At 32.6% G+C, this 19,930-nt stretch overlaps 1 protein-coding gene across 1 annotated transcript; it reads right to left on the bottom strand.

The window, feature by feature from the left end:
- Positions 1-4,674: 4,674 nt before the first annotated feature.
- Positions 4,675-8,736, bottom strand: LOC108478743 (agamous-like MADS-box protein AP1). Its single transcript, XM_017781211.2, has 8 exons — positions 8,246-8,736; positions 6,854-6,932; positions 6,655-6,719; positions 6,417-6,516; positions 6,273-6,314; positions 6,136-6,177; positions 5,918-6,030; positions 4,675-5,040 (listed from the first exon to the last, which is right to left on the bottom strand). The coding sequence occupies exons 1-8, from the start codon at positions 8,428-8,430 to the stop codon at positions 5,025-5,027; spliced, it is 642 nt and encodes a 213-aa protein (XP_017636700.1). The 5' UTR covers positions 8,431-8,736; the 3' UTR covers positions 4,675-5,024.
- Between the last annotated feature and the right edge of the window lie 11,194 nt (positions 8,737-19,930).

Genomic DNA, 19,930 nt, shown 5'->3' with positions numbered 1-19,930 from the left:
TTAACATAAACCCTAGCTCAAAATAATGGTATAAATAGCTATATTATGCTTCAAGGATATCAAAAACATAAAAAAAAACTATCACCAAAATGACTTACATGTAGAGGGCTTATTGTGCTGAAAATTTCAAGCTTCCATGGGGTTTTTCTCCTTAAAATTTCGGTGGAAAAAGATGGAGAAGAAGATGACCATTTGATTTTTATTTTATTAGTTTTTGCTTTTGTCATCAAATACCAACCCATACCCAATTTTTGACTTTTTGACTTTTCATTTATTATACACTTTATGTACAGCCATACACATATATAATGGCCTAATACTCATTAAAGACCTCAAATTTTAAGTTCTATAGCTATTTAACACCTTTAGCTAATGGAACACAACTTTCGTATTTTATGCGATTTGGTCATTTTTCACAAATTAAGCATTCAAACGGTAAAATTTCTTAACAAAACTTTTACACAATCATATTATCATGCCGTAGACCTCAAAAGAATATTAAAATAATAATTTTTTATGACCTCGGATTTGTGGTCCCGAAACCACTGTTCCGACTAGGCCCAAAATCGGAATGTTACACTTCAATCATTAAATTTTCAGTCAATTAATCCCTTTATCCTTTAACTTTAATTTTGAACCGTTACAGAGTAAAGACAACAATTTTTCTAAGTTGTTTTTTCCACTTGGCATGCTAAGATTGTGCCACGTGGTGAAAACTGTAATTTTAATTAAAATATAAAAATATAAAAATCATAAAATTTATAGAATATCATAAAATTATAAAAATATTTTTAAAAATAAAAAATATAGGAAATTATAAAATTCTTATAAATGATAAAAAATATAAATTATAAGAAATGAAAAATATATATTAATAAAATAAAATAATAAAAATTTTAAAAATGATATAAACTATGAAAATATAAAATTATGAAAATATTTAAAATTTAGAAATTTATTTAAAATATTATAAATATATATAGAAAAGTGCAAATATATATATAATAGAAAATTGCAGTAATATTATTAAAATATTCAAAAATATAAAATTACAAAATATATATAAAATATAAAAAATGTCTATAATTTTACATACAACCTCGATTATCATTTGCCTTCTCAACCCATTCCCCTCCCTTAGCTTACATCCCAAAACACTCCCTATCATCGACAATAGACAAAGGGGTGCAAGCTTCAGGTATATCTGCGGTGGACGAGCACAATAGACAATGTAGGATCAAATAAATATTTGATAACTTTTAATAGGTGTTGTAGTGTTAACATGGCAGTGTGTGAATGGAAAAAATAGTTTTTTATAACTTTTTCAAATATTTTTAATTTTTAAAATTTTTATGCTTTTATGTTTTTTATAATATTTTGTTAATTTTATTAAAATTTTAATAATTTTAATTTTTATACTTTTTACAATTTTTTATATTTTTCATAATTTATATTTTTATAATTTATATTTATTTATATTTTTGTAATTTTTAATAAAATTTATAATTTATATAATTTTTCAATTTTAATAAATTTTACAATTTTCTATATTTTATAATTTTTTTATATTTTTATAATTTCTATATTTTTTTATGATTTTACTTTAAAATGTCCATTTTGTCATGTAGCACAATCTTGGCATGCCACGTGGGAAAAATAGCCCAGAAAATGGTTTTCATTACTCTGTAATAGTTGACTATTAACTTTAATGGTAAAAGGGCTTAATTGATTGAAATGTTATCATTCGAGGATTCAATTGAGTGCAAAAAAAAATATAAGGATTTAATTGATTTTTTTGATAAAGTTTGGGAGCTTTAAAGATCCTTTAGCCTTATTTCATACAGTTTATGATTCTTTGTTATAGTTTTCGATTGGGGTAATGTAAAATTTAGCCCTTGAACTTGGTTACTTGTGTTGGCACCTTTTTAAGGTCTTTGGTTGGCACCATGAACTTTTGCACTGGTGTTTGAAATATTATTTTACTCATAATTATATTTGAAAAAGAGTTTCACTATCTGAAATTGTTTTAAAGAAAAATAAAATTACTTTTCCATTTTTCTTTTTCCGTTCTTAATGAAAATGGTTAATGTATATTTACCTTAAAATTTTATACTATGCCGATTTTTACTTGGTTAAATATTTAACTTTTGACTTTGAAAACTATTAATTAAATTGGTATTTTTAAGTATTTAATTGATGTCCTTAACTTTTATCCAGATAAACTCCTCATTAGCTCTAAGAAACGATGGTCAACGGATGCTGAAATTGGTTTTTCAATGGAAGCCAACATCTGATAATTAATAATGAAAACTCTGTTGGTGAGGGGATAAATATAAATTAATTAAATCATGTCTTTATTTTGGGCCATTTTACCAAAAAACCTATTTTAAAATTATTTACGGAAATAAGTTAATTTTTTATTATTTACTAAAATGGTCAAATTCTGCGAAAATCCGTTCACATCAGCATGATTTCAAGGAATATGTCAACAAAACACATCCCTAGGGGAGCGTTTTTGCCATGTAAGCACAAATCGCACCCTCATGGACGCGCTTTGCTGATGTGGCAAAAGCGCTCCCCATGGATGCATTTTAGCCCGTGTTTAAATTTTCAAAAAATGTTATTTTTTTTAAATATTATAAAAGTAGACCAAAATTTTTAAAAATTTACAAGAATAAACCTTAAAAAAAAGCTTAGAGTGATAACACCATTTTTTTTTCAAGGTGTCACCAATTAATATAAAAACAAAACTTATAAAGCAAATCTTTATATAGACTCAAAGTCTCATTTCCCTTATTTTCTTAAACAATATGTGATATGAGATATGTATATATATAGACTCATGAATAGGTTTATAGCTTGTTCCTAAACAATGTGGGATTCCTTCCTCTTTTAACTAACAACATGAGATTAAAAGTTACACTATCTTTTATATTTTTTACTTAGAGTTTAATTTTTTACAAAAGTTAACATTTGTTACATTATAAATAAAAATTTTAAACTCTATAAGTAAAAAATTATAAAATATAAAATGAGTATGGTAAAATATTAAAAATAAATATTTAAAAATTACTAATAGTTGAGTGATATTTTGTAAGTTTTTATAATTTGATAGTTAAAAATCATAGTTAAGTGACTACTAATGTAATTTAATCTAGATATAAAAATATGAAAAATAATTATTATATTTTATGTATATTATATATTTCTATAAAAAAACTTATTTAAAATAATTATATACTATGTTTAAATAGATTATCTATCTAGTCAAAATACATTTGAAATAAATTTATCAGCATCCATTAGGTGATGAAAATTAAATTAAAATTAGAATTAAAAAATTAATGAGTATAGTAAAATATTAAAAATAAATAAATATTTAAAAAGATATATCAGTTTTTAAAATTACAAAAAATACTATTTGAGTGCCAAATACTCACCATTTATTTATTAATCAAATACTCATCATTTATTTATTAATCAAACATTCATAATATAAAATAAAATTAAAATTAAAAATTAAAAGTATAACTTCTAAATTTAAATAATGGAAAATTATTTTAAAAATTAGAATTGCATTGATATTAACTTCAAACATTTAAATTTGAATAGAAGATTATTGTATGTACAAGTTTCATATGTGCAATTTGTTCTCTTTTTTAATAGTTCTTTTGTATATGTTAACAATTCTAAAATGCAACAAGATTGAATATCTCAAAAGATAATTTTATAATATGAGAAAATGTTAACAAAATATAAAAAATAAAAATTGTTCGTAAAAAATTATAAAATATAGTGTAGCATTTAGTCTCATGTTGTTAGTTAAAAGAGAAAGGAATCCCACAATTGTTTAGGAATAAGCTGCAAACCTATTCATGAGTCTATATATACACATATCTCATATCCCACGCTGCTTAAGAAAACAAGGGAAATGAGACTTTGGGTCTATATAAAGATTTGCTTTGTAAGTTTTATTTTCATATTAATTGGTGATACCTTAAAAAATGGTGTTGTTATTTTGAGCCTTTTTTAAGGTTTATTCTTGTAAATTTTTAAAAAAATTGATCTATTTTTATAATATTTAAAAAATGACCTTTTTTGAAAATTTAAACACAAGTTAAAACACGTTCCTGGGAGAGCATTTTTGCCACATCAGCAAAGTGTGTCCACGAAGGCATGATTTGTGCTGACATGGCAAAAACGCTCTCCCAAGAACGCATTTTGCTGGCATATCCCCTGAAATCGTGTTGACGTGAATGCATTTTCGCGAAATTCAGCCCTTTCCGATAAATAATCAAAAAGTTAGCCCATTTCTATAAATAATTTTGAAAATGGGCTTTTTTTTGATAAAATGGCCCTTTATTTGTCTTTGCTTATATTTTCAACTGTAAAATAATTATAAGTCAATGAATCTTGAAGATACAACAAAATTTAATGAATAACGACACTTTGTATTGACAAAACGAAAAGATGGAAGAGAATAGAGAAATTTTTTGTTTTTGAGTTTTTGGTTTGTCTTGGTATTTCTTTCCTATTTATAATAATTCTCGTGTCTCTCCCTACAAATATAACTATCCAAATAGATAGTCACATCTTTTAATAATAAACATAATTATTCAATAGATATATATATTTGAATAATCATTTCTCTTTGTTAATAATAACCTAACATAATTTTTTATATTTAAAAGACATAACTTTTAATTAATAACAAAATAATCCTTCCAAAATATTTCATCATATACATTACCCATCCATATATATATATATATATATATATTAAATACTAAAAAGAACCATTAAACGCACGAGTTTCAAATAATTTCTCTCTTTGGTCAAGCTTGCAGTAACAGTTTGATGTATGTCCATATGACCCAAACCAAAACTAGATAAATAGCGAGAAGAGAAGCATTGTTATTATATTCAGCCAATTTTCATGCAGCAAAGCATCCGAGATGCCACGAATAGATAGGGTCGAGATCCATAGTGAGGTTAACTTCATTCCTCCTAACTTCTGTTGCTTCTTACTGGTATATGCCACTGCATTCATTGTAAAAAAACTAGTTTACTTACAGCTTCTTATTCTGATCGCTACTTTATGGACAATACTAAAATCAACCTAACTGATCAGTCTTCATCCGCCTACTTTATAAGAGACAAGATACAACTCATTGGCTAACAACTGAAATAATTAACTAATACTAATAATCACCTTAGAGACAAGTTACCCTATTATCCGAATTCCAAGGTCCTATATCCTATATAAATGAGTCGTCCATAAATGTCAAACCTTTTCTTTTTAAAAATAAAACGTCCCATGAGATTAGGGTTTTACACAGTAATAATAATAATAGAATGAATTACAAATTACTTATCAAAATAACATGTTTTGTAGTGTTGCATATGGAAGGACAACACCAATAAAATTTACCTCAATAATTAAATAATTATAATAAAATTATAATAAAATAAATAAAATATATTACAACATGGGGTGTCACATAACTTTTTTTTTTATTAATTTTATTATAAGTTTTAATAATTATGTAATGATTGAGGTATATTTTATCGTTATCAACTCCATATGTAATACTGCAATAAGCTATAGAAAACATGCCATTTTACTCATGCTATTTTCATAATTTTTTTGTAAAAAAACCGGAAGGTATTAAGCCCCAACTACTATGAGACAAATGGTCACGAATACTTAAAACATGAGAAATGAACCTGGCCATTGTTTTAAAAAAGAAAAACCCTCCAAAAATGGGATATGGACTAAACAAAATGAAGGTTCATATCAGAATTCAAATGTACTTTAAAGGACGCAAAAATGGTCATAATCTGTGTTTATAAGAGTTTACTTCCTAAACGATTATAGTTAGATGAAGCATTACAGGAGTGATAAGGGATGTGTTACCCAATGTTCAAAGAGGGATGTGGGTGTGGCAGCACGAAGGATGATGTGTTGAGGCCATTGTCTTGTTGCCCCCACTGAGATTGCCGTGCAACTGTCTTCTCCCTCTCTTTGATCTACATGCAAAAACAGGCTATAAAGTAATAAGTATTTACCAGCTGTAGGAAGGAACTCTATACATATTCATTGATGATGAACATGGAAATAAGGGTAAATCACACCTGATTTGCTAGCATTGCGTTTTGCTCCTTTATTGCCTTTTCCTGCCATAGACCACTATTAGAGATGACGCATGAAAAAGGGTTTTCATTTTTCTCAATGATTATGAACGAGTCATTACGTTTCCAAAAGCCTTTACCTTTCTTTGAAGCTCGGATATTGACTCATTCAAGAGTTGGTTCTGCAATAGAGATACAATCGCATCACTATAACACAACAAGAAACAGTTGTGGCTATATGCTATAATTGGAAAAAAAAATGACAATAAAAAACTAAAGCATACTTTTCTGGCTCGAATGTGTTTAAGAGCGGTATCAAGCTGCTGCTCCAAATTCTGCAGCTCCTTGAGACTCAATGGGTCTAAATCTTCTCCCATGTAGTGCCTGGAGAGACGTAAGAAACTGATCAAACTAATGACTTAACATAATACCCTAAAAGGAACTTGTAGGTGTAAAGGAAGGATAGCATCTCTCTTTCATTATGTAGATATTTAGCAAATGCAATTAATTTGAAATATTTACCTGTGATTTTTCTGCAAGAGCTCAACCTTAGCCTTAAGTCTATTATACTCAACGGACCATTCGCCCTGCCAAGTTTGCAATTTTGCCAATTGTTTAATTCACCTCATTCCTTTTGAAAACTTAAAAGCTACGAAAGCACGTACACCCCAAGCCTTTTTTGTTGTCAAAATTCAATTGCTAACAGTGAAAAAAGGTCTACCTGTGATTCAGGCTCAGTAGCAACAAGATGCCTCTCAGCGTAATAATGCCTTTCATAGCGTTCAAGGATCTTCTCCATGCTGTTATAGGATAGACAAGTCAGGATCATGTACAATATTTTCATTTCCCTAGTAATCTTTCTGTACCTCTATTATACTAGTTAAAGGCCTAAACCTAAACCGACGTCTTTTTGATGCCATAATTAAATAAAGAATATATTAAATAAAGTAGACAAATTCTCACCTCTGTTTGTTTATTATTCCTAGTTTTCATGGTTTTACAAAAAAATTTCACCAAGAACTAAGTCTTAAGAACTTATGAGCCATATACCTTGAAATCTGTTCTACTTATCAGTAAATATTTTGGTGATTGCAAAATATATTCAAGATTCATAAATAGTTTTTCTTTTCCATCTTTTTTTGTATTTTTTGGTTAAAGCACTTAAAATATATATACCATCGAAATGTATAATTCTGGATATCAAAGTTTGTAGTCAGTAGTTGCGGTTCTCCTCCGTAAAGAATCTTCAATATTTTAAAGTATAAAATCTAAAGATTCCTCTCTTTCTCCCCTCAAACGCTCCTTTTCAAGGTAAAATAGTTCTTAGATCAGTGTTCAAAAAAGCCAGAGAATTTTTAGGTTTTTAGAGCTGCTGAGGGAGAAGAGATAGAGAAGAGTATACTTCTAGGGAATATATATATACATATACAATTGACTTTTATTTTATCAGAACAAATATTCTATAAAAAAAAATTCACCAAAAATTATGGACATAAAGCATAAGTTTCCCAGGATTTTACTTTTTCGATAGCCAAGTACTTTTCATTTCAAAGTTTTTATTATGGATTCATATTTAATAAATGAACTATGAATAATTCTAACCATCTCTTTTACTAACTATATATATTATTTATTGGTGTAATAATTTAGTACATAAAAGGACATGTTTTGGATTTGCACCTAATTGAGAAAGTTAGACCTTCAGATTAGAAGCTAAGAAGGAAAAAAAAAGAGAGCAAATTTCTCTTCTTTTGTTTTTCCCATGTGTGAATTAACTTACATAGCCAATACTCCCCAAAACAGTTTTCTATTCGTTTGTTATTTCGTCCCTGAAATAGTGGAACAGTTATAATTCTGATGTAATAATTGTGACGTTTAAAGGCGTCCTTTTGGCGAATCTGTTATGTCTTAATTCACATGTTACAAGTCAATAACTTAATTGTTTTGGAGTCAAAATATCCTGGAAAGTAGTAAAATAAAAGAAGGCTCTCCTTTTTTCTCTTACAAAGGAAACCTGTAAGAAAACATGTATCTTCAAAAGTTTATGGAGAATTACAAGTAGTAATGAGATGTTGCACCAAATTGAAGGTTAAAGAAAGAGAAAAAGAAATACCAGGAATCAGTGGAGTATTCATAGAGCTTCCATTTATGAGAGAAGACAATCAAAGCGACTTCAGCATCGCATAAGACAGAGAGTTCATGAGCTTTCTTGAACAACCCACTTCTCCTTTTGGAGAAAGTAACTCGCCTGTTAATCTTGTTCTCTATCCTCTTCAATTCAACCCTACCTCTCCCCATCTCTTTGAAAGCAAAGCACCCAAAATTCACAGCTTGGGGTTTCCTCTCTTGGTAAATGCGACTGAGAAAGATGAGATGTATATAGGAATGGAAATACGGAGAAATAGAAGTGGTTTTAGGGAAAGTGAGGTAAGTGGTATTTTAAGAATTAGCTGTCGAGTAGCCATTGGCTACTCTAACTGTTCTCTCGCTATAAAGGGTTATAGTTATAGATGCTAAAACCGTGTACAGAACCCTGTACAGGGACCCCCACCCCCTCACCCTCGAAACATCATCCACCTCCCTGCTGATGCCAGACTTCTTTTATCCCCCTTAAATAATGCCACTAATTTTAAAGCGATTTGAATTCGCATGAAATAGCATTAATTATTTCGTTAAAAGATATTATGACTAAAGAATAATTTACTCTACTTCAAAATAAACGAATTTATTTATCCTTTCAAGAAAGCAAATATGAACCGTTATATCTTGCCCGGTTATTAATGTTATAAGAAAAGCAAATTTTTTTACCACGTATGTATTACATAGTTAATTATAAAATAAGGTTTAAAGATAAATTTATCACTAATATTTATATGTTTTGTCAAAATAGATTTAATTGTATTTTGAATTTTTTGACCATCAACTTTTTTTTAGAATTTAGCCTTTTTAACTGTTTTAACGGTTAATAGGGATGATGTGAAATTTCATATGTAGAATATTTTTAATAAGATGTAATTTATTACTTAGATAACCTAATACAATAATTACATGTAGAAAATAATAAAATAAATAATACATTAAATTTAAAATAACTATTAATTTAAAGAAAATAAACGTAATTATCTAAAAAATTTAACTCAAGAGAAAAACTTCTCAATAAACAAACGTATGAAAGATTGAAACCTTTTGAAAGAAAAAAATATTGAAACATTGAATTTCATTAAATCTGTTAGAAAAAACATATTTAAAAAAAATAAAGGTTAATGGCAAAAAAAAGCTCAAAAATACAATTAGGACTATTTTGAAAAAACATGCAAACCTTAGTGGCCAAATTTATCATTAAGCCAAAAAATAAAGAATAGCTAAAACAAATTTAAATTTGAAATTAGAAAGATGAGTAATAATTCTTTTTAAAAAATCAGAGATTTTCAAAACAAGAGAAAATTTGTCCTTCTCTTAGCTAAAAATAAATCATGGGAATGACTAAATATTACTAATTGGGTTTAAACTTTGGAAATGACATTATTGGAAGGCATAGTCATAAATATGGAATATGAACCGTTAAATGGAGATAAGAGATATAAAAAGAAAATGACATTAATTATTTTAATTATTTTAATTATTTTTGTTAATAAAAGATAACATAGCAAATTATATATATCTATATAATATATATAAGCATAAGCTTGGAGAAAATTTTGAATCACCAAGAATATCCTTTATTATTCATTATATTACTAAAGTAACAATATATAAAAACAAAGTTGTTGTTTTTTTTTAAAATAGAGATTTTATTCAACTTTAATTATTAGTAATAAATGTTATTTTAAATTAATTATTATTTAAATAGTGTTACAATTATATACTAATTAAAATTAAAAATCTAATTAACCTATGCTCAATCCTTTACAAACTGGTTATGAAGGTCATTGCAAATCAGTTCAATGTTGTCTTTCTAAAGATTATTGCTCTTGAGCAGGCCGACTTTGTTGCAGGCAGGAATATTATTGATAACATTATTATTGCGTAGGAGGTTATCCACTCAATGAGGAGTAAGCAAAAGAATAGGAGATGGATGGCTATCAAAATTGATCTAGAGCAAGCATATGATCGTGTGCATTGGGAGTTCATTGACGCCTCTCTCCAGGCTGCAGGTATTCCTAATCTTCTCCGTAATGTCATTATGTCAGCTAATTCGAGTTCTACAATGTAGATCCTATGAAATGGGGTTCCAACTTAGAAATTCTGACCAGCAAAGAGTGTTTTCCAAGGATGTCCACTGTCTTTGTAATAGCCCGATTTCTGGCCTAATCAGAACAGTGGTTTCAGAACCAAAAATTTGAGGTCAGAGAAATTATTTTAATATTATTTTATGTGTTATAGCATGATTATATGAGTGTTTGAAATTTTTGGTGAATTAATTTCAGTGATTGCATGCTTAATTTTGAAAAAGGACTAAATCGCATAAAGTGCAAAAATTTTGTTCTATTAGCTAAAGGTGTCAAATAGCTATGGAACATTAAATTAGAAGTCTTTATTGAGTAAATAGACCACAGATTTGTTATTGGCTAAACATGGAGACAAAAAAACTGTAAGGTCAAAGTTGGGTGAAATTTGGTGACTAATTTGACTAGAAATATAATAAAATAAGGAGAAGCTTTCATATTTTTCATTCTCTCTTTCTTCTCGACCAATTTTCTCCAATAAAGAAGGCCATGGGAGCTTGAAATTTTTAGAAACTTTAGACTCTTGCAAGTAAGTGATTTTGATGGTCCTTCTTGATGATTTTTGTACTTTTAGGGCCCTTGTAGCTTAAGTTAACTAATGGGAGGACTATTTTGCAAAATGGTTGAGAGTCTAGAGTTTTGCCATGAGAGTACTCATGTTGGTTGCTGAATTTTTATAGAAGAAAATGAATCATGGTTGTTAAATAAACAACTTTAATGAAAGGGGTTTTCATGAAAACACCTAAAAGGGAAAATTTTGTAAAAGTTACAAAATAAGTAGTAAAGGTGAGAAAAAATTGGATTTGCGAGTTGCAATAAGCTTAAAATAGATTCAGATAGGCTTGGTTAATGAGGAAATTTGATGAAAATCAATTTACAAGCCTTAGGGCAAAATCGTAATTTTGTGAAAGTCTAAAGGCAAAACGGTCATTTTGCCAAAATATGAATTATGAAATGTCTTGATTAATGTGATGATTAAATCTAGTTGCCCACTTTTTGTATACCGAGGTAAGTTGCACGTAAATATCACAATTCTATTGTAATTATGCATTAAATAATTGATATTGTATGAAATGTTTGATTTTGTTATGAATATGCATGACGAGATTGGATGTGGTAAAACTCCCAGTTGAACCGTAGGAATAGATCGGATATCTATGCCGTGATACTAGGGTTATGTGAGCCAGTGTAAGACCATGTTTGGAACATGGCACCGACATTTATATGAGAGCTAGTGTAAGACCATGTTTGGAACATGGCATCGGCATTTGTATGAGAGCTAGTGTAAGACCATGTCTGGGACATGGCATCAGCCTCGATATGTGAGCTAAAGTAAGACCATGTTTGGAACATGGCATCAGCATCAATATATGAGAGCTTGTGTAAGACCATGTCTAGGACATGGCATAGACATCTTACCCTTTTGTATGAGGCTTCTCGTGTATCCATTTATTATTCCAACTGGTTCAACAGGTAATTTAAAGATTATATCATGATTGAGAAAAGTTATGATTATGTTGCAAGTGGTACAGGTACCTACACGAAACTCATAAGAATGAGCTCGGGTTATGTATATGAATAGTAAGGATGAAAATAAGTAAGTTATGTCTATAGTCATTCGAGAATCTTGTGCAAGTGTATGATATGTTATGAGTATGATGTTACTTGGTAAAGCAATGTTAAGTATTTACTTGTGACTTACTAAGCTTTATGCTTACTTCCTCTCTTTTCTATTTTCTTATAGTGCTGCCAAGCTAGCTCGGGAATCAAGGGATGTCAGAGGCATTGATCACACTATCACCTAAATTTTTTGGTATAGTTAGTTTAAATGTTTTGAGTGTGGCATGTATAGGGACTTGGTTTTTTTGTTTAGTGTCATGTTGGTTTAACAATAAGTATTGGCTCATATTAATTATTTTTAAATGCATTTGATGAGAATTCTCATGGATGTGTTTGTTACATGGTTTGTGTTGATAAGTAGGAGATATTGTATGTGATAGTAAATAGCTTGGAAATGATGATGCCTAGGTATTGGCTGATATGGTCATATGTTTATGTGGTATTGGTATTGTTTGATGTTTTTGTAGGTGGGTGTAAGTAAGGGTGACAAAAAGGATTGGTAAATAGCCTTGTTTTGTCCACACGGGTAGACACACGGGCATGTGTCTACACCGGGTGTGATACACGGTCTGTCCTATGGATGTGTAGTCAAGTCGTGCGTCCCCTGCACCTATATTTGGCATAAAAAAATGCCCAATAGTAACCACACGGGCAGAGACACGGCCGTGTGTCTCAACCGTGTGGAGGACACGACCTAGCATATGGGGGTGTGCCCTTAAATGGTTGATAACGTTAGAAACAGAATGTCAAGGTTTTTGTACACGGGCTGAGACACAGGCGTGTCATGGCCGTGTGATGTACACGGGCCATGGACATGGGTGTGTGCCAGGCCGTGTGAAAACCCCTGTAGGTTCGAATTAAGAAATAAACCCGCACGGGCTAGAGACACGAGCGTGTCCTAATATGTTCAGGCCGTGTGAGCCACACGGGCCTTCAACATGGCTATGTTAAGAGGACATACAAGCGTGTGCCCTTGTTTTCATTGAAATTATTGAAAGTTTTCAAAAGTGTTTAGTTTATTCCCGAACCATTTCCAAAGCGTGTTTTGGGCCTTGTAGGTTCATATTAGGGACGTTAAGAGGAAGTTCAAAAGTTTTAAATTTGAGAGAAATTTTATGACTCGAAATTATTTGTATGCATGTGTTTAAGTCTAGTAACGCCCCGTACCCTGTCCCGGCATGGGATACGGGTAAGAGGTGTTACATTTAGGTATTAGAGCTATGGTTTAGTTGATTCTTAGACTAACATAGCGAGTGTACAAGTCTAGCTATACATGCCATAAATACATTGTGATAGTGTGACGACTCTTGATGAATTTAAATTATGTTTTCATATAGTAAATGGATCCCGACGGAGCAGTGGTAGATGATGTAGAGAGTAATGTGTCGGCTCCCGCTGAAGGGACCATGCCAGTCGAGAGTGGGCCAGTGACATTTAGTCAGGGCGGAGGGGCTAGAGAAGCCTACCTCCACATTATAAAAGCATGCTATTCAAAATTTGTTTGTGCAAACCAGAACACTCTACCTCCTCCACCCTCTTCAATCCCCCAGCCTGCCCCCATAGCTTTCCAAGCCGTAGAGATGATTAGAAGGGAGAAACCTTCGGTTGACAGAATTCAGAAACAAGGGGCCAAGGAATTTAGAGCGAATATAAATGTTGACCCAGAGAGGACAGAGTTCTGGCTAGAAAATACCATTAGGGTATTCGATGAATTGTCTTGCACACCAGATGAGTGCATGAAGTGTGTTGTGTCACTACTGCGAGACTCGGCCTACCAATGATGGAACACCCTTGTGTCGGTTGTGCCAAGGGAAATGATTACATGAGATTTTTTCCAAGAGGAATTCCGAAAGAAGTATATTAGTCAGAAGTTTATAGATCAGAAAATGAAGGAATTTTTAGAATTAAAGCAAGGCCATATGACTGTAACAGAGAATGAACGTGAGTTCGTGAAGCTCAGCAAATACGCTAGAGAGTGCGTATCTACCGAAGATATCATGTGTAAGAGATTTGAGGACGGATTGAATGAAGACATTCGATTATTAGTTGGCATTTTAGAGTTAAGGGAGTTTGTGATGCTTGTTGAGAGAGGTTGCAAGGCAGAAGAATTGGGAAAAGAGAAGAGAAAAGCTGATATTAAGTCTCGTGACTCAAAGAAAAGATAGATGGGGAAATCACATCAGACCTCATCCAAGAGATCGAGAGAGTTTCCTACTCGGTCAAACACTTCAGTGGGATTCTCGAGTAGAAATAAGAATAAGTAGTACATGGCTTCTAAAGCTCAAACCACTTCTATCGCAAGTGTTGGTAGTGCTCAGCCAAATAGACCGGAGTGTTCATAGTGTGATAGGCGTCATTTTGGTGAGTGCTGAGGAAATGATAGAGGTTGTTTCAAGTGCATTTCACTAGACCATTTCATCCGAAACTGTCTTGAAATGGATGAGAAAGACAAAAAACAAGATGTGAGAGCGAGTAATGCTCTTTCGAGAGGTAGACCACAGAAAAACCCAGGAAGTGGGGCTAGCAATAGAGGTGCGCATTGAGATTCTGCTGTGAGGTCCGAGGGCTGAGCACCTGTAAGGACTTATGCCATTCGCGCTCGCGAAAAGGTATCGTCACCGGATGTGATTACAGGTACTTTTTCTCTTCATGATATTTCTGTTGTTACTTTGATTGATCCAGGGTCTGCCCATTCGTATGCTTGTGTGGTGTCTAGGATGAATACGCCTATCGAGTCTATAAAATTTGTGGTAAAGGTGTCAAACCCATTAGGCAAGCATGTATTAGTTGACCAAGTATGTAGAAATTGTCCATTGACAATTAGATGTCATTATTTTCTGGCTAACCTCATGTTATTACTGTTTGATGAATTTGACGTTATCCTTGGTATAGATTGGTTATCTACCCATGATGTTTTAGTGAATTGTGGAAAGAAATTCATTGAACTGAAATGTGAAAATGGGGATATCCTTCGGGTTGAATCAGGTGAACCGGATAGCATACCTGTAGTGATTTCTTCTATGACTGCTGAAAAATATATGAGAAAAGGGAATGAGTCTTATCTCGCATTTGTGTTGAATACCCAAGTGCCGGAAGTAAAGATTGAGTCAGTGCCAGTGGTATGTGAGTTTCCGGATGTGTTTCTAGAAAAGTTGCCCAGACTGCCTCCAACTAGGAAAGTCGAGTTTGGTATTGAGTTGGTCCCTGGTACGGCACCTATTTCGGTTGCCCCATATAGGATGGCACCATTGGAGTTAAAAGAGTTGAAGGTTCAGCTACAAGAATTAATGGATAAGGGTTTTGCGAGACCGAGCTATTCTCCATGGGGTGCTCCGCTACTTTTTGTGAAAAAGAAAGATAGGTCGATGAGGTTATGTATAGGCTACAGACAACTCAACAAGGTGACTGTGAAGAACAAGTATCCCTTTCCAAGGATCGATGATCTGTTTGACCAATTGAAATAAGCCATAGTGTTTTCTAATATAGACTTAAGGTTTGATTATTACCAGCTAAGAGTTAAGGAGTAAGATGTACCAAAAACTGTGTTTCGGATGAGGTACGGGCACTATAAATTCCTTGTCATGCCTTTTGGTTTAACAAATGCTCCTGCTGTCTTTATGGATTTAATGAATTGTATTTTCTGATCGTACTTGGATAAGTTTGTTGTTGTTTTTATTGATGTTATATTAATTTATTATCGTCATAAGAGTGAGCATTTGCGAACTGTTTTGCAGACTTTAAGAGATAAGCAATTATATGCCAAGTTTAGTAAAAGTGAGTTTTGGCTCCGAGAGGTCGGATTCTTAGGATATATCGTGTCGGGTGATGGAATTAGAGTTGACCCTAGTAAGATCTTAGCTATTGTTGAGTGAAAACTGCCAAGGAATGTATCAGAGATTAGAAGCTTTCTAGGCTTAGCAGGTTACTACAGACGATTTATTAAAGGATTCTCCATAATTGCTATTCCGATGATGAGGTTGCTACAAAAAGATGTCAAGTTCAAATGGACAAAAAAATGCCAATAGAGTTTCGAGAAACTAAAGGCATTGTTGACTGAAGCTCCAATTTTAGTGCAACCAGAATCAGGAAAAGAATTCGTGGTGTATAGCGACGCATCCTTGAATGGATTGGGATGCGTGCTCATGCAAGAAGGCAAGATAATAGCATATGCCTCGAGACAACTGAAGCCGCATGAGAAAAATTATCCGACTCATGACTTAGAGTTAGCTACCATAGTATTTGCACTAAAGATTTGGAGACACCATTTGTATAGCGAAAGATGCCGAGTATTCACCGACCATAAAAGTTTAAAGTATTTGATGACTCAAAATGAACTGAACCTTCGCCAACGAAGATGGCTTGAGCTCATAAAAGACTATGAACTGGTGATCAACTATCACCCAAGAAAGGCGAATGTGTTCGCCGATGCTTTGAGTAGGAAGTCATTGTTTGCCTTAAGGGCTATGAACACTCAATTGTTAGTAACTGAAGATGGTTCGATTTTAGCTGAGTTGAGAGCGAAACCAATGTTTTGCAAAAGATCTGCGAAGCTCAGAAAGGTGATAAAGAATTGCAAGCTAAGATAACTCAGTGCGAGACGGGTATAGAATCAAATTTTTAGATTGGTTCAGATGGCTGTTTAATGTTTTGAGATAGAATATGTGTACCCAAAGATGATGAGGTTATTCAGAAAATTTTGCATGAGGTACATAGCAGTTGTATGTCTATCCATCCGGGTAGTATGAAAATGTACAATGACTTGAAGAAAATGTATTGATGGTCGAGAATGAAGAGAGACATTTTAGAGTTTTTCTCTGAGTGGCTAATTTGTCAGCAAGTGAAAGCCGAACACCTAGTACCTTCAGTTTTGCTTCAGCCTGTGATGGTCCTCGAATGGAAATGAGACCGTATTAGTATGGATTTCGTGTCTGAGTTGCCTTAGACACCAAGGAAGAACGATGCCATATGGGTTGTGATTGATAGACTAACAAAGTCAGCTCATTTTATTCCGGTGCGTACAGACTATCCGCTTGAAAAATTGGCTGATTTGTATGTTTCTAAAATTGTGAGACTTCACGAAGTGCCCTTGTCGATCATTTCAAATATAGATCTGAGGTTTACATCGCAATTTTGGAAAAAGTTACAAGAAGCTTTGGGGATAATGTTGAATTTTAGCACGGCTTTCCATCCTCAAACTGATGGTCTGTAGGAGAGAGTAATTCAGGTTCTTGAAGACATGTTACGGTGTTGTGTCCTTGAATTCCAAGGTAGTTGGGAAAGTATTTATCGCTGATAGAGTTTGCCTACAACAATAGCTATCAATCGAGTTTAAAAGTTTCACCTTATGAGGCTTTACATGGGTGTAAGTGCCGAACGCCTTTGTATTGGATGAAACTTAGAGAAAATCAGATTCACAGGGTTGACTTAGTCAAAGAGACCGAAGAGAAAGTAAAGGTAGTTCGTGATTATTTGAAGGCCGCTTCAGATAGACAGAAATCCTACGCAGATTTGAAACGAAAAGAAATTAAGTTTCAAGTCGGTGATAAGGTATTTTTGAAAGTATCCCTGTGGAAGAAAGTCCTCAGATTCAGCAAGAAAGGAAAATTAAGTCTACGTTTTATTGGACCTTATAAGGTGACTAAGAGAATTGGACCAATAGCTTATCGACTAGCCTTGCCATCCGAGTTAGAGAAGATCCACAATGTTTTCCATGTGTCGATGTTGTACCGATACCATTCTGACCCTTTGCACGTTCTTTCACCAAAAGAGGTTGAGATTCGATCAAACATGACTTATGATGAAGAGCCGGTTAAGATGTTGGCTTAAGAGGTTAAGCAACTGAGGAACAAGAGTATAGCACTTGTGAAAGTACAATAGCATAGACATGGGATTAAGGAGGTCACATGGGAGTATGAGAGATCAATACCCAAACCTTTTCACTGGTAATATTTTTGGGAATGAAAATCCCTAAGGGGAGGAGAATTGTAACAGCCCGATTTCGAGCCCAGTCAGAACAGTGGTTTCGGAACCATAATTTTGAGGTTATAAAAATTATTTAATATTATTTTATGTCATATAGCATGATTATATGAGTGTTTGAAATTTTTGGTGAATTAATTTCAGTGATTGCATGCTTAATTTTGAAAAAGGACTAAATCGCATAAAGTGCAAAACTTTTGTTCTACTAGCTAAAGGTGTCAAGTAGCTATGGAACACTAAATTAGAGTTCTTTATTGAGTAAATAGACCACGCTGAACATGGAGACAAAGAAATTGTAAGGTCAAAGTTAGGTGAAATTTGGTGACTAATTTGACTAGAAATATAATAAAATAAGGAGAAGCTTTCATCTTTTTCATTATCTCTTTCTTCTCCATCGATTTTCTCCAAGAAAGAAGGCCATGGGAGCTTGAAATTTTTAGAAACTTTAGACTCTTGCAAGTAAGTGATTTTGATGGTGTTTCTTGATGATTTTTATACTTTTGGGGCCCTTGTAGCTTAAGCTAACTAATGAGGGGACTATTTTGTAAAATGGTAGAGAGTCTAAGGTTTTGTCATGAGAGTACTCATGTTGGTTGCTGAATTTTTATAGAAGAAAATGAATCATGGTTGTTAAATAAACAACTTTAGTGAAAGGGGTTTTCATGAAAATACCTAAAATGGACCATTTTGTAAAATTTACAAAAAAAGTAGTAAAGGTGTGAAATAATTGGATTTGTGAGTTACAATAAGCTTAAAATAGATTCCGCTAGGCTTGGTTAATGAGGAAATTTGATGAAAATTGATTTACGAGCCTTGGGCAAAATCATAATTTTGTAAAAGTCTAAAGGCAAAACGATTATTTTTTCAAAATATGAATTATGAAATGTCTTGATTAATGTGATGATTAAATTAGCGAATTTTATCATTATAGATCAAGAAATACAAAATTCGGACCTAGATTGGGGGAAGACCACGTTAGTAGACTAATTTAATCTAGTCGCCCACTTTTTGTATACCAAGGTAAGTTGCATGTAAATATCACAATTCTATTGTAATTATGCATTAAACAATTGATATTGCATGAAATGTTCGATTTTGTTATGAATATGCATGACGAGATTGGATGTGGTAAAACTCTCAGTTGAACCGTAAGAATAGATCGGATATCCATACCGTGATACTAGGGTTATGTAAGCCAATGTAAGACCATGTTTGGAACATGGCATCGACATTTATATGAGAGCTAGTGTAAGACCATGTTTGGAACATGGAATCGGCCTCGATATGTGAGCCAGTACAAGACCATGTTTGGAACATGGCATCGGCATTTATATGAGAGCTAGTGTAAGACTATGTCTGGGACATGGCATCGGCCTCAATATGTGAGCTAGAGTAAGACAATGTTTAGAACATGGCATCGGCACCGGTATCTGAGAGCCAGTGTAAGACTATGTCTAGGACATGGCATCGGCATCTTACCCTTTTGTATGAGGCTTCTCGGGTATCCATTTATTATTCCAACTGGTTTAACGGGTAATTTAAAGATTATATCATGATTGAGAAAAGTTATGATTATGTTGCAAATGGTACAGGTACCTACACGAAACTCATAAGAATGAGCTCGGGTTATGTATATGAATAGTAGGGATGAAAATAAGTAAGTTATGTCTATAGTCATTCGAGAATCTTGTACAAGTGTATGACATGTTATGAGTATGATGTTACTTGGTAAAGCGATGTTAAGTATTTACTTGTGACTTACTAAGCTTTATGCTTACTTCCTCTCTTTTCCATTTTCTTATAGTGCCGCCAAGCTAGCTCGGGAATCAAGGGACGTCGGAAGCATTGATCACAGTATCACCTAAAGTTTTTGGTATAGTTAGCTTAAATGTTTTGAGTGTGGAATGTATAGGGACTTGGTGTTGTTGTTTACTGTCATGTTGGTTTAGCCATAAGTATTGGCTCATATGTAT

This window comes from Gossypium arboreum, chromosome 3, assembly GCF_025698485.1.
Source record: "Gossypium arboreum isolate Shixiya-1 chromosome 3, ASM2569848v2, whole genome shotgun sequence".
Classification (NCBI taxonomy): Eukaryota; Viridiplantae; Streptophyta; class Magnoliopsida; order Malvales; family Malvaceae; genus Gossypium; species Gossypium arboreum.
The sequence above is the reverse complement of the archived record's forward strand: the minus strand, read 5'-3'. Positions and strand labels throughout refer to the sequence as shown.

Excerpts from the sequence above, each read along its gene's own strand:
- LOC108478743 (XM_017781211.2), bottom strand. The coding sequence starts at position 8,430 with ATGGGGAGAGGTAGGGTTGAATTGAAGAGGATAGAGAACAAGATTAAC. Across the intron at positions 6,933-8,245 it reads GAATACTCCACTGATTCCTG|CATGGAGAAGATCCTTGAAC; the intron begins GTATTTCTTTTT and ends ATCCTATAACAG. Across the intron at positions 6,178-6,272 it reads TATCCGAGCTTCAAAGAAAG|GAAAAGGCAATAAAGGAGCA; the intron begins GTAAAGGCTTTT and ends GGTCTATGGCAG.